General features: G+C 39.7%; 1 protein-coding gene and 1 long non-coding RNA gene across 9 annotated transcripts in view; one reads left to right on the forward strand and one right to left on the reverse strand.

The window, feature by feature from the left end:
- The window catches only part of MTHFD1L (methylenetetrahydrofolate dehydrogenase (NADP+ dependent) 1 like), a 199,920-nt gene that overhangs the window by 137,796 nt on the left and 43,897 nt on the right, over nt 1-18,227 (reverse strand). For 6 of the 8 annotated variants that reach the window (XR_004476641.2, XM_049695148.1, XM_004263713.4 and 3 more), the window contains exons 12-16: nt 8,406-8,542; nt 6,922-6,968; nt 4,613-4,720; nt 3,640-3,714; nt 1,947-2,049 (exon numbers count right to left, since the gene is read on the reverse strand). Coding sequence is in view for 5 of the 8 variants with exons in the window: in XM_049695148.1 (XP_049551105.1) it covers nt 1,947-2,049; nt 3,640-3,714; nt 4,613-4,720; nt 6,922-6,968; nt 8,406-8,542 (470 nt within the window). In the remaining 3 variants the exon portion in view is untranslated. Of the gene's footprint in view, nt 1-1,946; nt 2,050-3,639; nt 3,715-4,612; nt 4,721-6,921; nt 6,969-8,405; nt 8,543-18,227 lie in introns of those variants that run through there. The other 2 variants (XM_049695151.1, XR_007470425.1) reach the window with 2 other exon arrangements.
- The window catches only part of LOC125960615 (uncharacterized), a 292,168-nt gene that overhangs the window by 97,415 nt on the left and 176,526 nt on the right, over nt 1-18,227 (forward strand). The window lies entirely within an intron of this gene.

The raw sequence follows: 18,227 nt of genomic DNA on the forward strand, positions 1-18,227 counted from the left end.
ACCTAAATGTAAGTCCTGAAAGTATAAATCTCTTAGAGGAAAACATAGGAAGAACACTCTTTGACATAAACCACAACAAGATCTTTTTTGCTCCACCTCCTAGAGTAATGGAAATAAAAACAAAAATAAACAAATGGGAGCTAATGAAACTTCAAAGCTTTTGCACAGCAAAGGAAACCATAAACAAGACGAAAAGACAACCCTCAGAATCGGAAAAATATTTGCAAACGAATCAACGGACAAAGGTTTAATCTCCAAAATATATAAATAGCTCATGCAGCTCAATATTAAAGAAACACACAACCCAATCCAAAAATGGGCAGAAGACCTAGATAGACATTTCTCCAAAGAAGACATACAGATGGCCGAGAAGCACATGAAAAGCTGCTCAACATCACTAATTATTAGAGAAATGCAAATCAAAACTACAATGAGGTATCCCCTCACACCAGTTAGAATGGGCATCATCAGAAAATCTACAGACAACAAATGCTGGAGAGGGTGTGGAGAAAAGCGAACCCTCTTGCACTGTTGGTGGGAATGTAAATGGATACAGCCACTATGGAGAACAGTATGGAGGTTCCTTAAAAAACTAAAAATTGAATTACCATATGACCCAGCAATCCCAGTACTGGGCATACACACAGAGAAAACCATAATTCAAAAAGACACATGCACCCTAATGTTCATTGCAGCACTATTTACAACAGCCAGGTCATGGAAGCAACCTAAATGCTCATTGACAGACGAATGGATAAAGAAAATGTGGTACATATATACAATGGAATATTACTCAGCCATAAAAAGGAACGAAATTGGGTCATTTATAGAGACGTGGATGGATCTAGAGACTTTCATACAGAGTGAAGTAAGTCAGAAAGGGAAAAACAAATATCGTATATTAACACGTATATGTGGAACCTAGAAAAATGGTACAGATGAACCGGTTTGCAGGGCAGAAATTGAGACACAGATGTAGAGAACAAACGTATGGACACCAAGTGGGGAAAGCAGCGGTGGGTGGGGGTGATGGTGTGATGAGCTGGGCAATTGGGATTGACATGTATACACTGATGTGTATAAAATTGATGACTAATAAGGACCTACTGTATAAAAAAATAAAATAAAATTTAAAAATGCAAAAAAAAAGTTGGAAAAAATCTTGTCATAGTTGGTACTAATGTAAAAGCAGCTGTGATTTAATTCTAAAAAAGAAAAAAAAAAAAGGAATACACACCATCTAACTCTTCGGTAGGTTTTATCAAGTGCTATTACCACATGCCTGTAATTATGTATTACCGCCTCCATTTCCATCTCCAAGAGACCGGGGCCCAGAACAGGTATGTGAATCGCTCCTGACTCCACATTTAGTGCTTTTCCCCACTATCCCACCCTTATGGAGGGCAGTGCGGGAGAAGTGAGGGGTGTCACAGCCAAGAGGAAAACAGGGAGGTCAGGACAGACGTCCCTCTGCCCCACATTTGAAGTGCTGAAGGGGATTCTAGTAAGTGGCTGGAAGCAAGAGACTCAGAGAAAAGATTCTGCACTGAAAATACAAATTTCTAAGCTGCTTAGAGCTAGTGGTGAGGAAGAGAGTAAGAAATCAGAATGGCGGGTAGAGAGGGCAGCAGGACAATTAAGGGGAGAGACACAGACATTTTTACCCCCAAAGAGAATACGGGAGGCCAGAGATGAGACAGGAGAAAAGTACTTTTCCTCGGAAATCTGGAAGAGATGGGGTGAATGGGATGAGCTAAGGGTACAGCTTTTTCTCCTAAATAGGAGGCAAGGATGAGAGAAGAGGCTGGTAAAATAAGTGACGGAAATAAATGGAGGGATTATGTAACGCAAGCTAGGAAGACAGTGGGAAGAAATACAATTGTGTATTTATGCAGAGCTCCAATTCGAAGACATGTCACCCTCCCCATCTAGCCACCAGCACCTACCTCTCTGCCACGTGATGGTGGAGGGGTCAATGTCAAGACGGGCAAATTTCCTCATTTCCTCTTCTGTCAGAGCGCTTGGATCAGTCTTATTTATTCCCAGTTTCTAATGATTAAGAAGAACAAAATATGTTTTAGAAGGAATGAAAAGCAAGACGTAACCAAATTATCCCTCTACTTTTACCTTCTCCATGACTAGTAAAGCCTTTTTAAAAACTAAGCTGAACTTCAAGTAAATGGTAGGTTAGTCCAACTCATAAATGAATGGATCCAAACACCTCCTAAAATGGGAGACATTCTTTGTGTACTGTCACCTGTTACTCGAAGGGTGTATTTGTAATAATACACCCTTCGAATAACAGGTGACAGTACACAAAGAATAAGTGCCGTATTGTCTGTCATAGCCTAAGGCTCTCTACGTAGTCACCACATGCCATGCACAGAAGGGGCATAAAACTTCCATCTAATTGATGCTCCAGTTCACTAGTTGTTCTTTTCAGATACAAATACCAATAATTTTTATTTATTTATTTATTTTATTTTTATTTTTGGCTGCGTTGGGTCTTCGTTGCTACGCGCAGGCTTTCTCTAGTTGTGACGAGCGGGGGCTACTATTCGTTGCAGTGCACGGGCTTCTCACTGCGGTGGCTTCTCTTGTTGTGGAGCATGGGCTCTAGGCACATGGGCTTCAGTAGTTGTGGCACACGGGCTCAGTAGTTGTGGCTCGCAGGCTCTAGAGTGCACACTCAGTAGTTGTGGCTCGCGGGCTCTAGAGCGCAGGCCCAGCTGTGGCACACGGGCTTCACTGCTCCGAGGCATGTGGGATCTTCCTGGACCAGGGATCGAACCCGTATCCCCTGCACTGGCAGGCAGATTCGTAACCACTGCGCCACCAGGGAAGTCCCTACCAATAATTTAAGTAACGATTATGTCTACGTTTTCAAGTTATTTCTAATTCCACAAGAAAAAAATTAAAACTTTTAAAGCATCTCTTTCTATAAAGAAAACACTCTAACAAAGTGGTTTTTGATAAAGTATAAGAAAAGAATCTGGGAAACAAACTATAAACGTTGGAGATGCTGAGGATACCATATTGTGCGTTATTCTCAACAAACTGAACTTGGTTCAGTAAGAAGCCAGGGGATGAATTTTTTAAACCAATTCTCACCAACCAGTGGCTGTAGATTATATCATTAAAGTTATTTTTTAGTCTGAAAAAAAGCAAAGGGAAGTAGGGCATTAAGTAGCAAAGAGCACTAGAAAATGGTAAAATGGATAAGAATTAAGAGCACATCCACAAATAGAATCTTGCTACAATAAAAACTGAAATAGATGAATTTTCAAAGTCTTTCTTAGAAAATTAAGAACTGTCATGAAAAGGAAGACTCTTGGCAATCTTCATTTGTTAGTTGACTAGAGTTCTCAGCAGAGTGGTGCTCTCGTTTTATAGATGAAGAAGCTGACATCTATAAGGGTGAACTCATTTGTCCACCTGCTTTTTGGTGCAGGATCAAGGCCTCAGGCATCTAGTTCTGGGCAATCTCTGTTACATTGTTCTGTCTATTCAGAGTTCAATATCCAAAAAAAGCATCTGAAAACCCAAATCAAATCAAGTTCAAAATTTCTGGTTCTGACGATTTTTCTGATTTGTTTCCAGGGTATTTTCTTTTTAAAGAACCATTAACTAGAAACTTACTTTCAGCCGAGCAAGTTGAATTTTTGAAAATTCTCTAACACCATTCACTGAAGCAACCAGTCGATTATACAGAGCCTAGAAACGCAAAATAAAAACAAAACTCACAAAAGTTTAAGGGCCAACCATGAACTTGGACAATTTACAGAATATGGCAAAGTTCATTACATTTATAACCAAACTGTTTAGATTACAGACCCTATTAAAATTCTCGGTTAATGTAAACAATTTAGACTGAAGTTCTGTCATTTTAATAAATTCGACTAGATCTGCAATAATGCACATTGTAAAGAGTTTGCATGAAAATACATTTCTTGATCTACAGCCTTATAACTACCAAGTTAAAATTTATCTCTATATTTATTTTTGGCTTCAAAAACTCACTAGGGAGTTAGTTTAATTGGAGGATGTTAGGACCTTTGTAAAATGTGTCAGAAATTCCCACTTTTATCCATGTCCTATGTCTATGAGGAATTAGCATCTAGTAGTCTGTCCCCTTCAGGTGTGTGATTTACCTCTCAGACCCTACAGCCCTGAGGCCCAAAAAGGGGGTCTGACCTGTTTAGCAGGGCATCTAGGATAGCTGCCTGTAACATCAGAATCTTAAAAAGATATCTCTCCAACCCCCTTAGCAGAGACCAGAGATTACACCCATGGGCAAAACTAAGAGAACTTGTCTACCAATTACCTTTAAAACTAAAGGTTCGTCTTGAAGACAATTTGGCTTAAAAAGAGCAACTAGCATAATTCTCCCAATAACCTGGTAGTGGTCATAAACTAATTTGAGAACCTTACCAAAGTACAGATCCTCTCCTTAAGAAATAAGGACATATATACAATTCACAACATTTTGAATAGAATTTCAGAGAACTTTCGGACTCCAAAAGTTTTTTCATGAATTCCTTAATCCAGGAATCCCAGGATAACATGCCCAAAATGGCCTTTTGGGCATCTTAAAACAAGGAGCCTTTCTCACCTTGTCTGTTTGAGTATTTTCATGCAAAATCCTTGTGTCGATAGCAGCGGCCAACAAGTTATTAGCAGCAGTGATGGCATGGATGTCCCCAGTCAGGTGAAGGTTGAACTATAAAATGAAACGGAAACATCTTTCTACTTGTTTCAAACAACCATTGCAGTACTGAAGGACTTTCCAAATAAACAAAATATTCTGCTAATGACATACCCTTACAACGCTTAGGATATGTTTTATATAGCCTGAATCTGAAGATCAGAAAATGTCAGTCTTCCACTTGACAACAAAGAATACTTGCACAGACTTTCTATTGCAAATTCTTCCTTTCTCAGGTTAAGAGTGAAACAATTCTGATGGACTTAATGATTGGGTTCCTTATTTTGGTTTTCTTTTTTCATGTACTTTTATGCACTGTTTTATAATTAAGAAAATAGTACCATATCAAATGTACTTTGGAATAAGGCAGGGAATAAAACACACAGTAGCAATAGAACAATATAGAATGTGACAGCCTGAGTAATAGAAAAAAAGTATCACTCTCACAACTCTCTATTTCGTTATTTTTCTTCTAATCTATCTGTAGAATCAGCATGTTTGTAATTTGCTAACTTTTTCAGATAGTTCTAACTACCTTGTCCCTCAGTTTGGCCCAACTTGGGCCATGCAGGTGATGCCATATGACAGCAGGTCGGCAGCGCCCTTTCAATACTCCCCAGGCCACGTTCCTTACACTCCATCCCCAACCTGGCCCCCTGGCTCTGGAGCTTCCTGGCTTGTGACTGTTACTCATCCTCCTGCAGATGAGGCCTGGGGCTATTTTTCTCAGCCAAGCCTTGACTATGCTTTCTCACTCCCACCCCCTTCTCACTCCCACCCCCAACATTTGAAGATTATCCAAAATTTCCCTCTAGCTTCCATGATGCTCACATCCCTGTGGGTAAAAAGAAAACCCTTTCCTATTCCTTCAACAAAATCAACAAATATTTCCTAGTGAGCACCTCTTACGTGCTGGGCACACTGCTAAGTGCTGGGGCCCAGGGGGTCTAACTCCTCACAGCCCGATGGGACCACACGGAGGTAAACACAGAGCAGGAGGGGATCCGTGGGATGGAACAGAACCTCGACGGAGCAGGTACCATTTGAAATGGGAGCTGAGCAGGGAACGCAGGAAAGGGAAGAACATTCCAGACTTGGAACCAAGAGAAAACAGGGCAAGGAGTTTGACAGGGTGGAGACAGGGAGGGTGGCATGGGAACCTGAGACACTGGGGGTGGAGAGATGGCCGGAGCATGACGGAGTAACTGCTGAAATGCAGGCAACAGAAAAGGACATGGGCTTTAGGAAGACTTCTCAGGACCTGAACCAAGAGGCTGATGTGGAGAGTGGAACTGATGGGACCTGGTCACTGGTTAAATCCAGGGGACAAGGAGGTGTTAATACAGGGTGTAGAAACTGGTCTTGTAGAAATAAGAATTGACACCATTGGCCTATCTGGACCATTTGTTTTTTGGAACTGTGGTTGTCCCTCAGTATCCATGCGGAATTGGTTTCAGGACCCTGTAGATAGCAAAATCCACAGATACTCTAAGTCCCTTATGTAAAATAGTGTAGTATTTGCATATAACATACTCTCATCCTCCGGTAGAATCTAAATCATTGCTAGACTACTTATAATACTCAATACAATGTAAACGTTACGAAAATAGTTACCAGCGTGCATTAATTCAAGTTTTGCTTTTTGGAACTTTCTGGAAAATTTTTTTTCCTGAGTATTTTCAAGCTGCAGTTGGTCACAACCATGAATGTGGAACCTGTGGATACAGATGAGCGACTGGACTTGATTCTGGAGTCTCAGTTCACAGAAGGGAAGAGTCCAGGCCTTCCCGAATTCAGCAGTGTAACAGATGATGATGGAGACACAGCTCTGCGTCCTATCATCCAAACCCTTGAGGTGGGTTTTGGGATTCAGAATTTTTTGGAATGGAGAAAGGTAGTGTGATGGACACATAATTTATTTATAAAACGTTCCAAGCAGGGTCCAGGTCAGCATCCATTAATCAAAAATAATATTTCTGCAGCAAAATATATGAATATTTACACCTAGGGGCATAGACAAAATCCGTAAGTAGCTCATTAACAGTAAATGTCAGGTTTTCCCCCAAATGGGTCAGGCAAACATTTCTGGTTTTCAGAGCCTTCAGAACTTTGGGATTGAGGATAAAGTACTGTGCGCCTGTATTTACAGAAGCACAGAGAAAAGGTTCCAGGAGGGAAAAACAGTGACACAAGACACGTGTCTCTTGGAATCTTACCTCTTCCATAGGGATGACCTGGGCGTATCCACCACCTGCAGCTCCTCCTAAACAACAGAGCAGGTACCATTTGAAATGAGTTGTCAAGTACAGGAGCCCCAGGGACACAGCTCCCCAAGCCCAACGGGGAGGCACGTACCCGTAAGATGTAATAAAAAGAGGCAGTGAGAAATAATACGTCTCAGGCAAAGCGGAACAGAAGGTGAAGAAAGTTCACCCTACGTCCCACTATATAATTTAAGGACTTTGGTCTCTTTGTTTAAAAGGGGGGTAAGCAGAATACAGCAAACGGCATTACAGCGAACATGAGATTCTTTCGTTAATTTATTATTAGATCTATGTGGCTATGTTTCACCTAAACTGCACATGCATTTAAAGTACCAAAAACTTTCCTAAATAAAATCTACCTGATCAACAGACTTACACATTACAGACTTCTGTCAGTTTATTTTAGTTAATAGTATATATGATTTATCATGCTGCTTATCCCCCGAAATAGTAAAGTTATTACATTAAAAAGACTTCTCTATCCTAAAACAATGATACCTTCTGTGTCCACATCATTTTACAGTTGACCTTATTTTTATACACTATTTTGCCTCACGATAATCTGGGAAGCCTAGTACTATATACCTTTTACACTTTTACACACGTGACTCAGAGAAGTTATGACTGGCTAAAGGTCACACAGCGGTAAGAGACACAGCCACAAATAAAACCCCAGGCTTCTTGTCCACATCTAGTGTTCACTGCACTACATAATGTATGACATTCTAACAGTACTTAAAGTTAGGAGTTGTTAATATTTGTAACAGTAATATAAATATAATACTGCTAAAAACCACAAAGTACCGAGAACAAGCAGTAATTGTAGCAGTAAAGGCTATTATAAAGTGAGCTGAAGAATGATTCATGATAAATCCACGAAGCAAGACTAGTGACTGTGGAGGTGCCAGATCGCAGCCCAACCACAGCCACAGAGGAAGTTCATTGCATCTCGCGGTCCACAGCCGGTTTCCAGAGCTCCTTGGGGCCCACACAGCAACTCCAATGACATGAGGCTTGGGGCTGACCTAAGGGATCTCTTAACGGTTTGGATGGAAAGACCTTTAAGCTTGGCTGGGATGACAAAACACCAATATAAACAGCTGAGTTTCAAAACCGCTCGGCAAAGAAGGTACTGATGAAATGGAAGGCTTTCTGCTCAAGGCTGGAGTCCCGAGCGAGAGCCCAACCATCACTCAAGGGAAGCAAGGGAATCGGCTTCCTGAGGGGCTCCGCTGAGACCTCCCCCCTGAAGCTCTCTCTGCGGGAGGATCATGCTGCGGCGACCTCCTGAATGTGCAGGGGGGAGGGGGAGGGGGGGAGGGCTGCAGGAGTGCATGTAGAGATGAAATGTATCAGTTCCTCTAGTAAGCTGTAACTCCACGATTGTCGGTGATAAATTTTGCCCTGAAAAACATACTAGTTGTTAAATAAACTACCTTTCACTCCAAAAGTCGGTCCTTGAGAAGGCTGCCTCAGACAGGCAAAGGAGTTGATATTCAGGTGCGCAGTCAATGCCTGCACGAGCCCAATTGTAACTGTACTTTTCCCTTCTCCCAGAGGGGTGGGTGTGATCCTGGTGTGGGGGAAAAGGAACAGTAAATTTAATATTTTCTAGACAATCTATGCACAGTCAATCTATGGTACAAGAACCAACTCGGAGGAGACTGAGAGAGACCAGGCCACCCCAGAATCATTGAACCATTCAACTTCCTTGGATCTTTTTATGGTCTACCCACATCACAAAAGTCCGCGCTTAAGCTAAAATCAAGATATAGACATATCTTTACCGAGAGTGCCAAGAAAGAAAAGTTAATTCAGCACTAGTGCCAATAACACTATCAACTTCAAGAAACGGCAAAGAATTATTCATCAAAACGATTTAAATAATTAAGCTGATGTCATTTTCTTGCTGATGGATAATTTGGCATTTGTTCTTCCAGGGCCATTTACCAAGGGCATTAAGAGGGCACGAGGCCTAAGTCAACGGTCCAGGGGTGGTGAGGCATGGCCAGACTCTCATTTTGGAAGGGATTCTAATGTCCCCATTCATCCATCTCCTTCTAGATATCAGTGTCCGGGGCTTGTCCAGCCATGTTTAAACACAAGCTGTGCCGGAGGCTCATTACCTCCAGGGTGGCCCATTCATTTCCTGACAGCTTTTACAGTGAGACAAGTTCTTTGTCCTAAAGAGGAGATATCTGCATTCCTGTAGCTTCCTACAGACACACTCAGCCTCTCCCTTCCAGTATTGGGAAGGAGTAAGTCCACAGCTCCTAAGCACACTCAGGAGGTCAAGTCTGCTCTGGGAGCTCACTGTTGAGCACACACCCTACAGAGCCAAGCATCAGAGGCTCACATCAAAGAATTAAGTAATGGGACAGGCGTCTATTACATTCCCAAGTAAAGACCCATGAAATTGCTCCTTGGCATATCCTAACCACTGTTACAAGTTTAAAAACTTCTTTTGCCTTACAATTTAGTCTTCTGTGGGTTAGATGCTGTGAGCCAGATTGTCTAGGACGCTCAACCAAAACAAAACTGATGACAGAGTTTTCTGACCCAAAAAACCCAGCGATGTGACCACAAAGAAGCAATACAACTATCTCCGTCCACCACAGCAATACAATCAATCACTCTTTCAGCAAATATTTCTTAAGTACCACTGTGTCCAGGTAACTAGACCCCGGGGACACAGTGACGACCACACTGGACTCCACTGCTGACCTCACAGAGCTTATGGCCGATGGGAGATGTGGAGAGATCAATGAGCAGTTACAATGAATGTGAGAAACGCTGAGACAGAGCAAACAGGGCAATTACACTATATTATGAGAGCACACAGGACGATCCAAGTAGACTTGGGACAGCAGGGAAGGCTTCCTGGTGGAAGTAACATCTAAGCTGAGACCTGACAAATGAATGAGAGTTCGCCAGATAAAAGGGAGGGTGGGTTTGGGGTAGTTAATATGCTAGGTTCTCTGCTTTATATTTGTTGGGTTAATCTTCATTTGATAAACGAGGAAGCTAAGGCACAGGAATTTTAAGTATCCTGCCCAAGGCCATACAATTAGTAAGCAGTAGAGCTGGAAATTAAACCCAGGCAAGTCATCTGACTTCACTAGGTTATTTCTATGGATGGAAATCATTATCGATAATTGAGTAATTTAAAGCATGGGAATGGGGACGATCAGCCAGTGGAGGGAACAGAGTACAAAAGGGATAAAGACAGAATTGTTAAGAACATGGTCTCTTAGGGAATAGTTAGAAGAGAGCAAAGGGAAACTAAGAAGGAGCAGTATTAAGTTCGGGAAACCCTGACAGGAGGCAGAGGTGTGACAGGGGAATCTTCGAAGGGAGCCATGGAAGCATCCCCAGACTCAAATGCAGTCCAGTGAAAAGCGGTCACTGGATGGAGCAACAAGGAGGCCACTGGCAGGGAGCTAGTGATCCCACTGGAATGCTCCTCGGTGACGTGCACTTCTAACCAAGAGCCACAGGCATCACGATCTTACGTAAAGAAAATGCAGGTCAGATGTAGGGTGGATTGAGTACTGTACTGGTATTTACTTCTTGCAAAGGAAGAGAGGCTTTACTTAAATGTGTCACATGAAGGATTAGATTTTCATCCCTAAGGATATGCTCACAATGCTGCTGGCGAGAGCCAAAAGCAGACACGCCCAGAGATGACCTCCCAAAAACTCCAGCTAGGCGTCCAGCTCTTAATGAGAAACACAGGACTGCTGAGCGTTCTGCCAACTGATACAATTCAGGAAAAGCAGAAAGGAGGAAGTATTTACGGGGAGCAATCAAAGGAGAGCTACCAAAAAAATTTTATTTCACCTCAATTCCTACATTTGGCATCAAAATCTGGCTTAATTGTCGTCTCACGATCCTTAGCTCACCTTCCAAACTATCAAGTTGACTGAGGAAAGAATAAGCACCACGTTAACCTAATTTCTTTTTCTGTAAGAGCCTGGAGTTTATGGAAATGGAACTGGGGGTTCTGCTCATTAGCTTCCACATCTTCTCCTAGGATATTTATCTGCTCCCTCCAACTTCCCACAGGACTCATTTCGTGCTTATTATCTAACTTTTCAGGGGGCATTAGGACTACAAGCTTGCTGAGGTGAAAGACTATTTCCATTGCGTTTCTGTCACATGTCCAGGCATAGATGAGCAAAAAACATTAGAAAAAGAAATGACACCTTTTCTAAAACAAATGTTATTCACTGTCAACTACAGTAAAAACGAATTGAACGAGTTGGAGATCTCCCAGACATCTCCAACTCAACGATAAGACCCAGGTCCACTCAACGACCAGCAAGCTACAGTGCTGGACACCCTATGCCAAACAACTAGCAAGACAGGAACACAACCTTACCCATTAGCAGAGAAGCTGCCTAAAATCATAATAAGGTCACAGTCACCCTAAAACACACCAACGGACATGGTCCTGCCCAGCAGAAAGACAAGATCCAGCCTGACCCACCAGAACACAGGCACCAGCCTACACAACCCACTGAACCAAACCTAGCCACTGGGGGCAGACACCAAAAACAATGGGAACTACAAACCCGCAGCCTGTGAAAAGAAGACCCCAAACACAGTAAGTTAAGCAAAATGAGAAAACAGAGGAATGCACAGCAGATGAAGGAGCAAGATAAAACCCCACCAGACCCAACAAATCAAGAGGAAATAGGGAGTCTACCTGAAAAAGAAATCAGAGTAAGGATAGTAAAGATGACCCAAAATCTTGGAAATAGAATGGAGAAAATATAAGAAATGTTTAACAAGGACCTAGAAGAACTAAAGAGCAAACAAACAATGATGAACAACACAATAAATGAAATTAAAAATTCTCTACAAGGACTCAATAGCAGAATAACTGAGGCAGAAGAACGGATAACTGACCTGGAAGACAAAATAGTGGAAATAACTACCGCAGAGCAGAATAAAGAAAAAAGAATGAAAAGAATTGAGGACAATCTCAAGAGACCTTTGAGACAATATTAAATACACCAACATGAGAATTATAGGGGTCCCAGAAGAAGAAGAGAAAAAGAAAGGGTCTAAGAAAATATTTGAAGACATTATAATTGAAAACTTCCCTAATATGGAAACGGAAATAGTCAATCAAGTCGAGGAAGCACAGAGAGTTCCATACATGATAACTCCAAGAAGAAACACGCCAAGACACATATTAATCAAATTATCAAATGTTAAATGAAAAGAAAACATAGTAAAAGCAGCAAGGGAAAAACAACAAATAATACACAAGGGAATCCCCATAAGGTTAACAGCTGATCTTTCAGCAGAAACTCTGCAAGCCAGAAGGAAGTGGCAGGACATATTTAAAGCGCTGAAAGGGTAAAACCTACAACCAAGATTACTCTACCCAGCAAGGATCTCATCCAGATTCGATGGAGAAATTAAAAACTTTACAGACAAGCAAAAGCTGAGAGAGTTCAGCACCACCAAACCAGCTTTACAACAACTGCTAAAGGAACTTCTCTAGGCAAGAAACACAAGAGAAGGAAAAGACCTACAATAATGAAACCAAAACAACTAAGAAAATGGGAATATAACATACATATTGATAATTACCTTAAATGTAAATGGACTAGATGCTCCCACCAAAAGACACAGATTGGCTGAATGGATACAAAAACAAGACTGAGATATTTGCTGTCTACAAGAGACCCACTTCAGACCTAGAGACACATACAGACTGAAAGTGAGGGGATAGAAAATGATATTCCATGCAAATGGAAAGCAAAGAAAGCTGGAGTAGCAATTCTCATATTAGACAAAATAGACTTTAAAATAAAGACTCTTAGAAGAGACAAAGAAGGACACTACATAATGATCAAGAGATCGATCCAAGAAGAAGATATAACAATTGTAAATATTTATGCACCCAACATAGGAGCACCTCAATACATAAGGCAAATGCTAACAGCCATATAAGGGGAAATCGACAGTAACACAATCACAGTAGGGGACTTGAACACCCCACTTTCACCAATGGACAGATCATCCAAAATGAAAATAAATAAGGAAACACAAGCTTTAAATGATACATTAAACAAGATGGACTTAATTGATATTTATAGGACACTCCATCCAAAAACAACAGAGTACACTTTCTTCTCAAGTGCTCATGGAACATTCTCCAGGATAAATCATATCTTGGGTCACAAATCAAGCCTTGGTAAATTTAAGAACATTGAAATCGCATCAAGTTTCTTTTCCGACCACAGTGCTATGAGAGTAGATATCAATTACAGGAAAAAATCTGTAAAAACTACAAACACATGGAGGCTAAACAATACACTACTAAATAACCAAGAGATCACTGAAGGAATCAAAGAGGAAATCAAAAAGTGCCTAGAAACAAATGACATGAAAACACAATGACCCAAAACCTATGGGATGCAGCAAAAGCAGTTCTAAGAGGGAAGTCTATAGCAATACAATCCTACCTCAAGAAACAAGAAACATCTCAAATAAACAACCTAACCTTACACCTAAAGCAATTAGAGAAAGAACAAAAAACCCCCAAAGTTAGCAGAAGGAAAGAAATCATAAAGATCAGAGCAGAAATAAATGAAAAAGAAATGAAGGAAACAATAGCAAAGATCAATAAAACTAAAAGCTGGTTCTTTGAGAAGATAAAGAAAGTTGATAAACCATTAGTCAGACTCATCAAGAAAAAAAAAGGGAGAAGACTCATATCAATAGAATTAGAAATGAAAAAGGAGAAATAACAACTGACATTGCAGAAATACAAAGGATAATGAGAGATTACTACAAGCAGCTATATGCCAATAAAATGGACAGCCTGGAAGAAATGGACAAATTCTTAGAAAAGCACAACCTTCCAAGACTGAACCAGGAAGAAACAGAAAATGTAAACAGACCAATCACAAGCACTGAATTGAGACTGTGATTAAAAATCTTCCAACAAACAAAAGCCCAGGACCAGATGGCTTCACAGGGGAATTCTACCAAACATTTAGAGAACAGCTAACACCTACCCTTCTCAAACTCTTCCAAAATATAGCAAAGGGACGAACACTCCCAAATTCATTCTACGAGGCCACCATCACCCTGATACCACAACCAGACAAAGATGTCACAAAGAAAGAAAACTAAAGGCCAACATCACTGATGAACACAGAGGCAAAAATCCTCAACAAAATACTAGTAAACAGAATCCAACAGCATATTAAAAGGCTCATACACCACGATCAAGTGGGGTTTATCCCAGGAATGCAAGGATTCTTCAATATACGCAAATCAATCAACGTGATACACCATATTAACAAATTGAAGGAGAAAAACCTTATGATCATCTCAATAGATGCAGAAAAAGTTTTTGACAAAATTCAACACCCATTTATATAAAAAAACCCCAGAAAGTAGGCATAGAGGGAACTTACCTCAACATAATAAAGGCCATATATGACAAGCCCACAGCCAACATTGTTCTCAATGGTGAAAAAATGAAACCATTTCCTATAAGATCAGGAACAAGACAAGGTTGTCCACTCCCACCATTATTATTCAACATAGTTTTGGAAGTTTTAGCCACATCAATTACAGAAGAAAAAGAAATAAAAGGAACCCAAATCAGAAAAGAAGAAATAAAACTGTCACTGTTTGCAGATGACATGATACTATACATAGAGAATCCTAAAGATGCTACCAGAAAACTACTAGAGCTAATCAATGAATTTGGTAAAGTAGCAGGATACAAAATTAATGAACAGATATCTCTTGTATTCCTATACACTAATGATGAAATATCTGAAAGAGAAATTAAGGAAACACTTCCATTTACCATTTCAACAAAAAGAATAAAATACCTAGGAATAAAGCTACCTAAGGACACAAAAGACCTGTATGCAGAAAACGATAAGACACTGATGAAAGAAAATAAAGATTATACAAACAGATGGAGAGATATACCATATTCTTTTATTGGAAGAATCAATATTGTGAATATGACTCTACTACCCAAAGCAATCTACAGATTCAGTGCAATCCCTATCAAACTACCAACGGTATTTTTCACAGAACTAGAACAAAAAATTTCACAATTTGTATGGAAACACAAAAGATCCCAAATAGCCAAAGCAATCTTGAGAAAAGAAAAACGGAGCTGGAGGAATCAGGCTCCCAGACTTCAGACAACACTACAAAGCTACAGTAATCAAGACAGGATGGTACTGGCACAAAAACAGAAATATAGATCAATGGAACAGGATAGAAAACCCAGAGATAAACCCACGCACATATGGTCACCTTATTTTTGATAAAGGAGGCAAGAATATACAGTGGAGAAAAGACAGCCTCTTCAATAAGTGGTGCTGGGAGAACTGGACAGCTACATGTAAAAGAATGAAATTAGAACACTCCCTAACACCATACACAAAAATAAACTCAAAATGGATTAAAGACCTAAATGTAAGGCTAGACACTTTAAAACTCTTGGAGGAAAACATAGGCAGAACACTCTATGACATAAATCACAGCAAGATCCTTTTTGACACACCCCTTAGAGAAATGGAAATAAAAACAAAAATAAACAAGTGGGACCTAATGAAACTTAAAAGCTTTTGCACAGCAAAGGAAACCATAAACAAGACGAAAAGACAACCCTCAGAGTGGGAGAAAATATTTGCTAATGAAGCAACTGAAAGGATTAATCTCCAAAATTTACAAGCAGCTCATGCAGCTCAGCTACAAAAAAACAAACAACCCAATCCAAAAATGGGCAGAAGACTCAGACATTTCTCCAAAGAAGATATCAGATTGCCAACAAACACATGAAAGGATGTTCAACATCACTAATCATTAGACAATTGCAAATCCGAACTACTATGAGGTATCCCCTCACACCAGTCAGGATGGTCATCTCAAAAAATCTACAAACAATAAATGCTGGAGAGGGTGCGGTGAAAAGGGAACCCTCTTGCACTGTTGGTGGGAATGTAAATTGATACAGCCACTATGGAGAACAGTATGGAGGTTCCTTAAAAAACTACAAATAGAACTACCATACGACCCAGCAATCCCACTACTGGGCATATACCCTGAGAAAACCATAATTCAAAAAGAGTCATGTACCAGAATATTCACTGCAGCACTATTTACAATAGCCAAGACATGGAAGCAACCTAAGTGCGTATCGACAGATAAATGGATAAAGAAGATGTGGCACATATATACAATGGAATATTACTCAGCCATAAAAAGAAACGAAATTGAGTTATTTGTAGTGAGATGGATGGACCTAGAGTCTGTCATACAGAGTGAAGTAAGTCAGAAAGAGAAAAACAAATACTGTATGGTAACACGTATATATGGAATCTAAAAAAAAAAAAAAAAGGTTCTGAAGAACCTAGGGGCAGGAGAGGAATAAAGACGTAGATGTAGAGAATGGACTTGAGGACACAGGGAGGGGGAAGGGTAAGCTGGGAGGAAGTGAGAGAGTGGCATGGACATATATACACTACCAAATGTAAAATAGATAGCTAGTGGGAAGCAGCCGCATAGCACAGGGAGATCAGCTCGGTGCTTTGTGTCCACCTAGAGTGGTGGGATAGGGAGGGTCAGAGGGAGATGCAAGAGGGAGGGGATATGGGGATATATGTATATGTATAGCTGATTCACTTTGTTATAAAGCAGAAACTAACACACCATTGTAAAGCAATTATACTCCAATAAAGATGTTAAAAAAAAACAATTAGTAAAGCTTGTCCTAAGTCATTAAAAAAATAATAGTCTGTTCATTAAAAAAAAAAAAAAAAAAAGGATAACCATGGTCCATTTGTTGTTTCCCATTACACTTGACTGAGGCAAATAGTTCAAAGTCCCTGGCCTCTTGTAAATACCTTTGTTCTGCTCTGCAACTAAAGTAACTAGAAGAAAACTCACAGATATTTAGATAGTTGCACAAGGCAGAAAATCACAATCTTAGAAGAATCAAAAGAAGTTATTTTTACACTGACCAAAATGGTTTGTAACATTAAAAAATAAACTAAAATAAAATCAGGTATTTGGCACTCTAGAGAAACAAATAGTGATGTGAATATTTTCCTTTAATATGAAATTCAGTCTGTTCACACTTTGAATTTGGGCTTCTTTTTTAACTGCTGGGTCCAAGCGATTCAGAAAAATTCTAAAAACTTTTGCATGGAAATCAGTAAAGGGTGGATGGAGACCCATTCGGCATACACTTTCAATGCCCTGCAGCTGCACTCCGAGTCAAGTTCTCAAACAAATTCCTTTTCATTAGTGTAACTAGGAAAATATGTAAAACTCAGGAGACCCTAAGATTCTTTTGGCATATTTCCCTGAACAATTCCCAATACTTTTCATTTTGTCAGGCAGAGCAAATAAAGTGATGTGTAGGTGTAAATACCATGTGAAGTGTAGCTGATGAAATACAGATGATTCTGATGGAATAAGAAATTCTGAAGTTTGAAGAATAGCATTTTAAAATGAATTAATCTGTTTTGCATTTGGGTTATTAATAGTAGAAGGTTTTTTTAATCCCATGGTTTTATATTTTAATCCCACTGTTGATATATTCAAATCACATTTATACATGAATTCAAACGTGCAATAATATTTTATTATTTAGCTTTACTGAAAAATTATTTGGGCATTTGAATTCTTCTAAAGCATGAGAGAAGACTTATGTTATAGTATTCAGGGATAAAAGCAGGACACAAAATGGTATTTATGGCATGATCTCAATGTGTAAAAAGGACAGATGCAGAGATACAATCCTGGAAGGAAATATAAAAATTTTGAATACTTCTGTGTAATGAGAGATTTCGTTTTCTCCTTCTTTTTACTTTTCTTTATGCTAAATTTTTATTCAATGGGTCAATATTATTTTCAGATTTAAAAAAAAACTTTCAGAAAAAAGGAAAAAATCATTTAATGGACTGGTAATTTATATTTCTTTTTTTCCCTAACATCTTTATTGGAGTATAATTGCTTTATAATGTTGTGTTAGTTGCTGCTGTATAACAAAGTGAATCAGCTATATGTATACATATATCCCCATATCCCCTCCCTCTTGGTCTCCCTCCCACCCTCCCTATCCTATCCCTCTAGGTGGTCACAAAGCACAGAGCTGATCTCCCTGTGCTATGCAGCTGCTTCCCACTAGCCATCTATTTTTTTTTATTATTTAAAAAAAATTTATTGGAGTATAGTTGATTTACAATGTTGTGTTAGTT

This window comes from Orcinus orca, chromosome 12, assembly GCF_937001465.1.
Source record: "Orcinus orca chromosome 12, mOrcOrc1.1, whole genome shotgun sequence".
In the NCBI taxonomy this organism is placed as follows: domain Eukaryota; kingdom Metazoa; phylum Chordata; class Mammalia; order Artiodactyla; family Delphinidae; genus Orcinus; species Orcinus orca.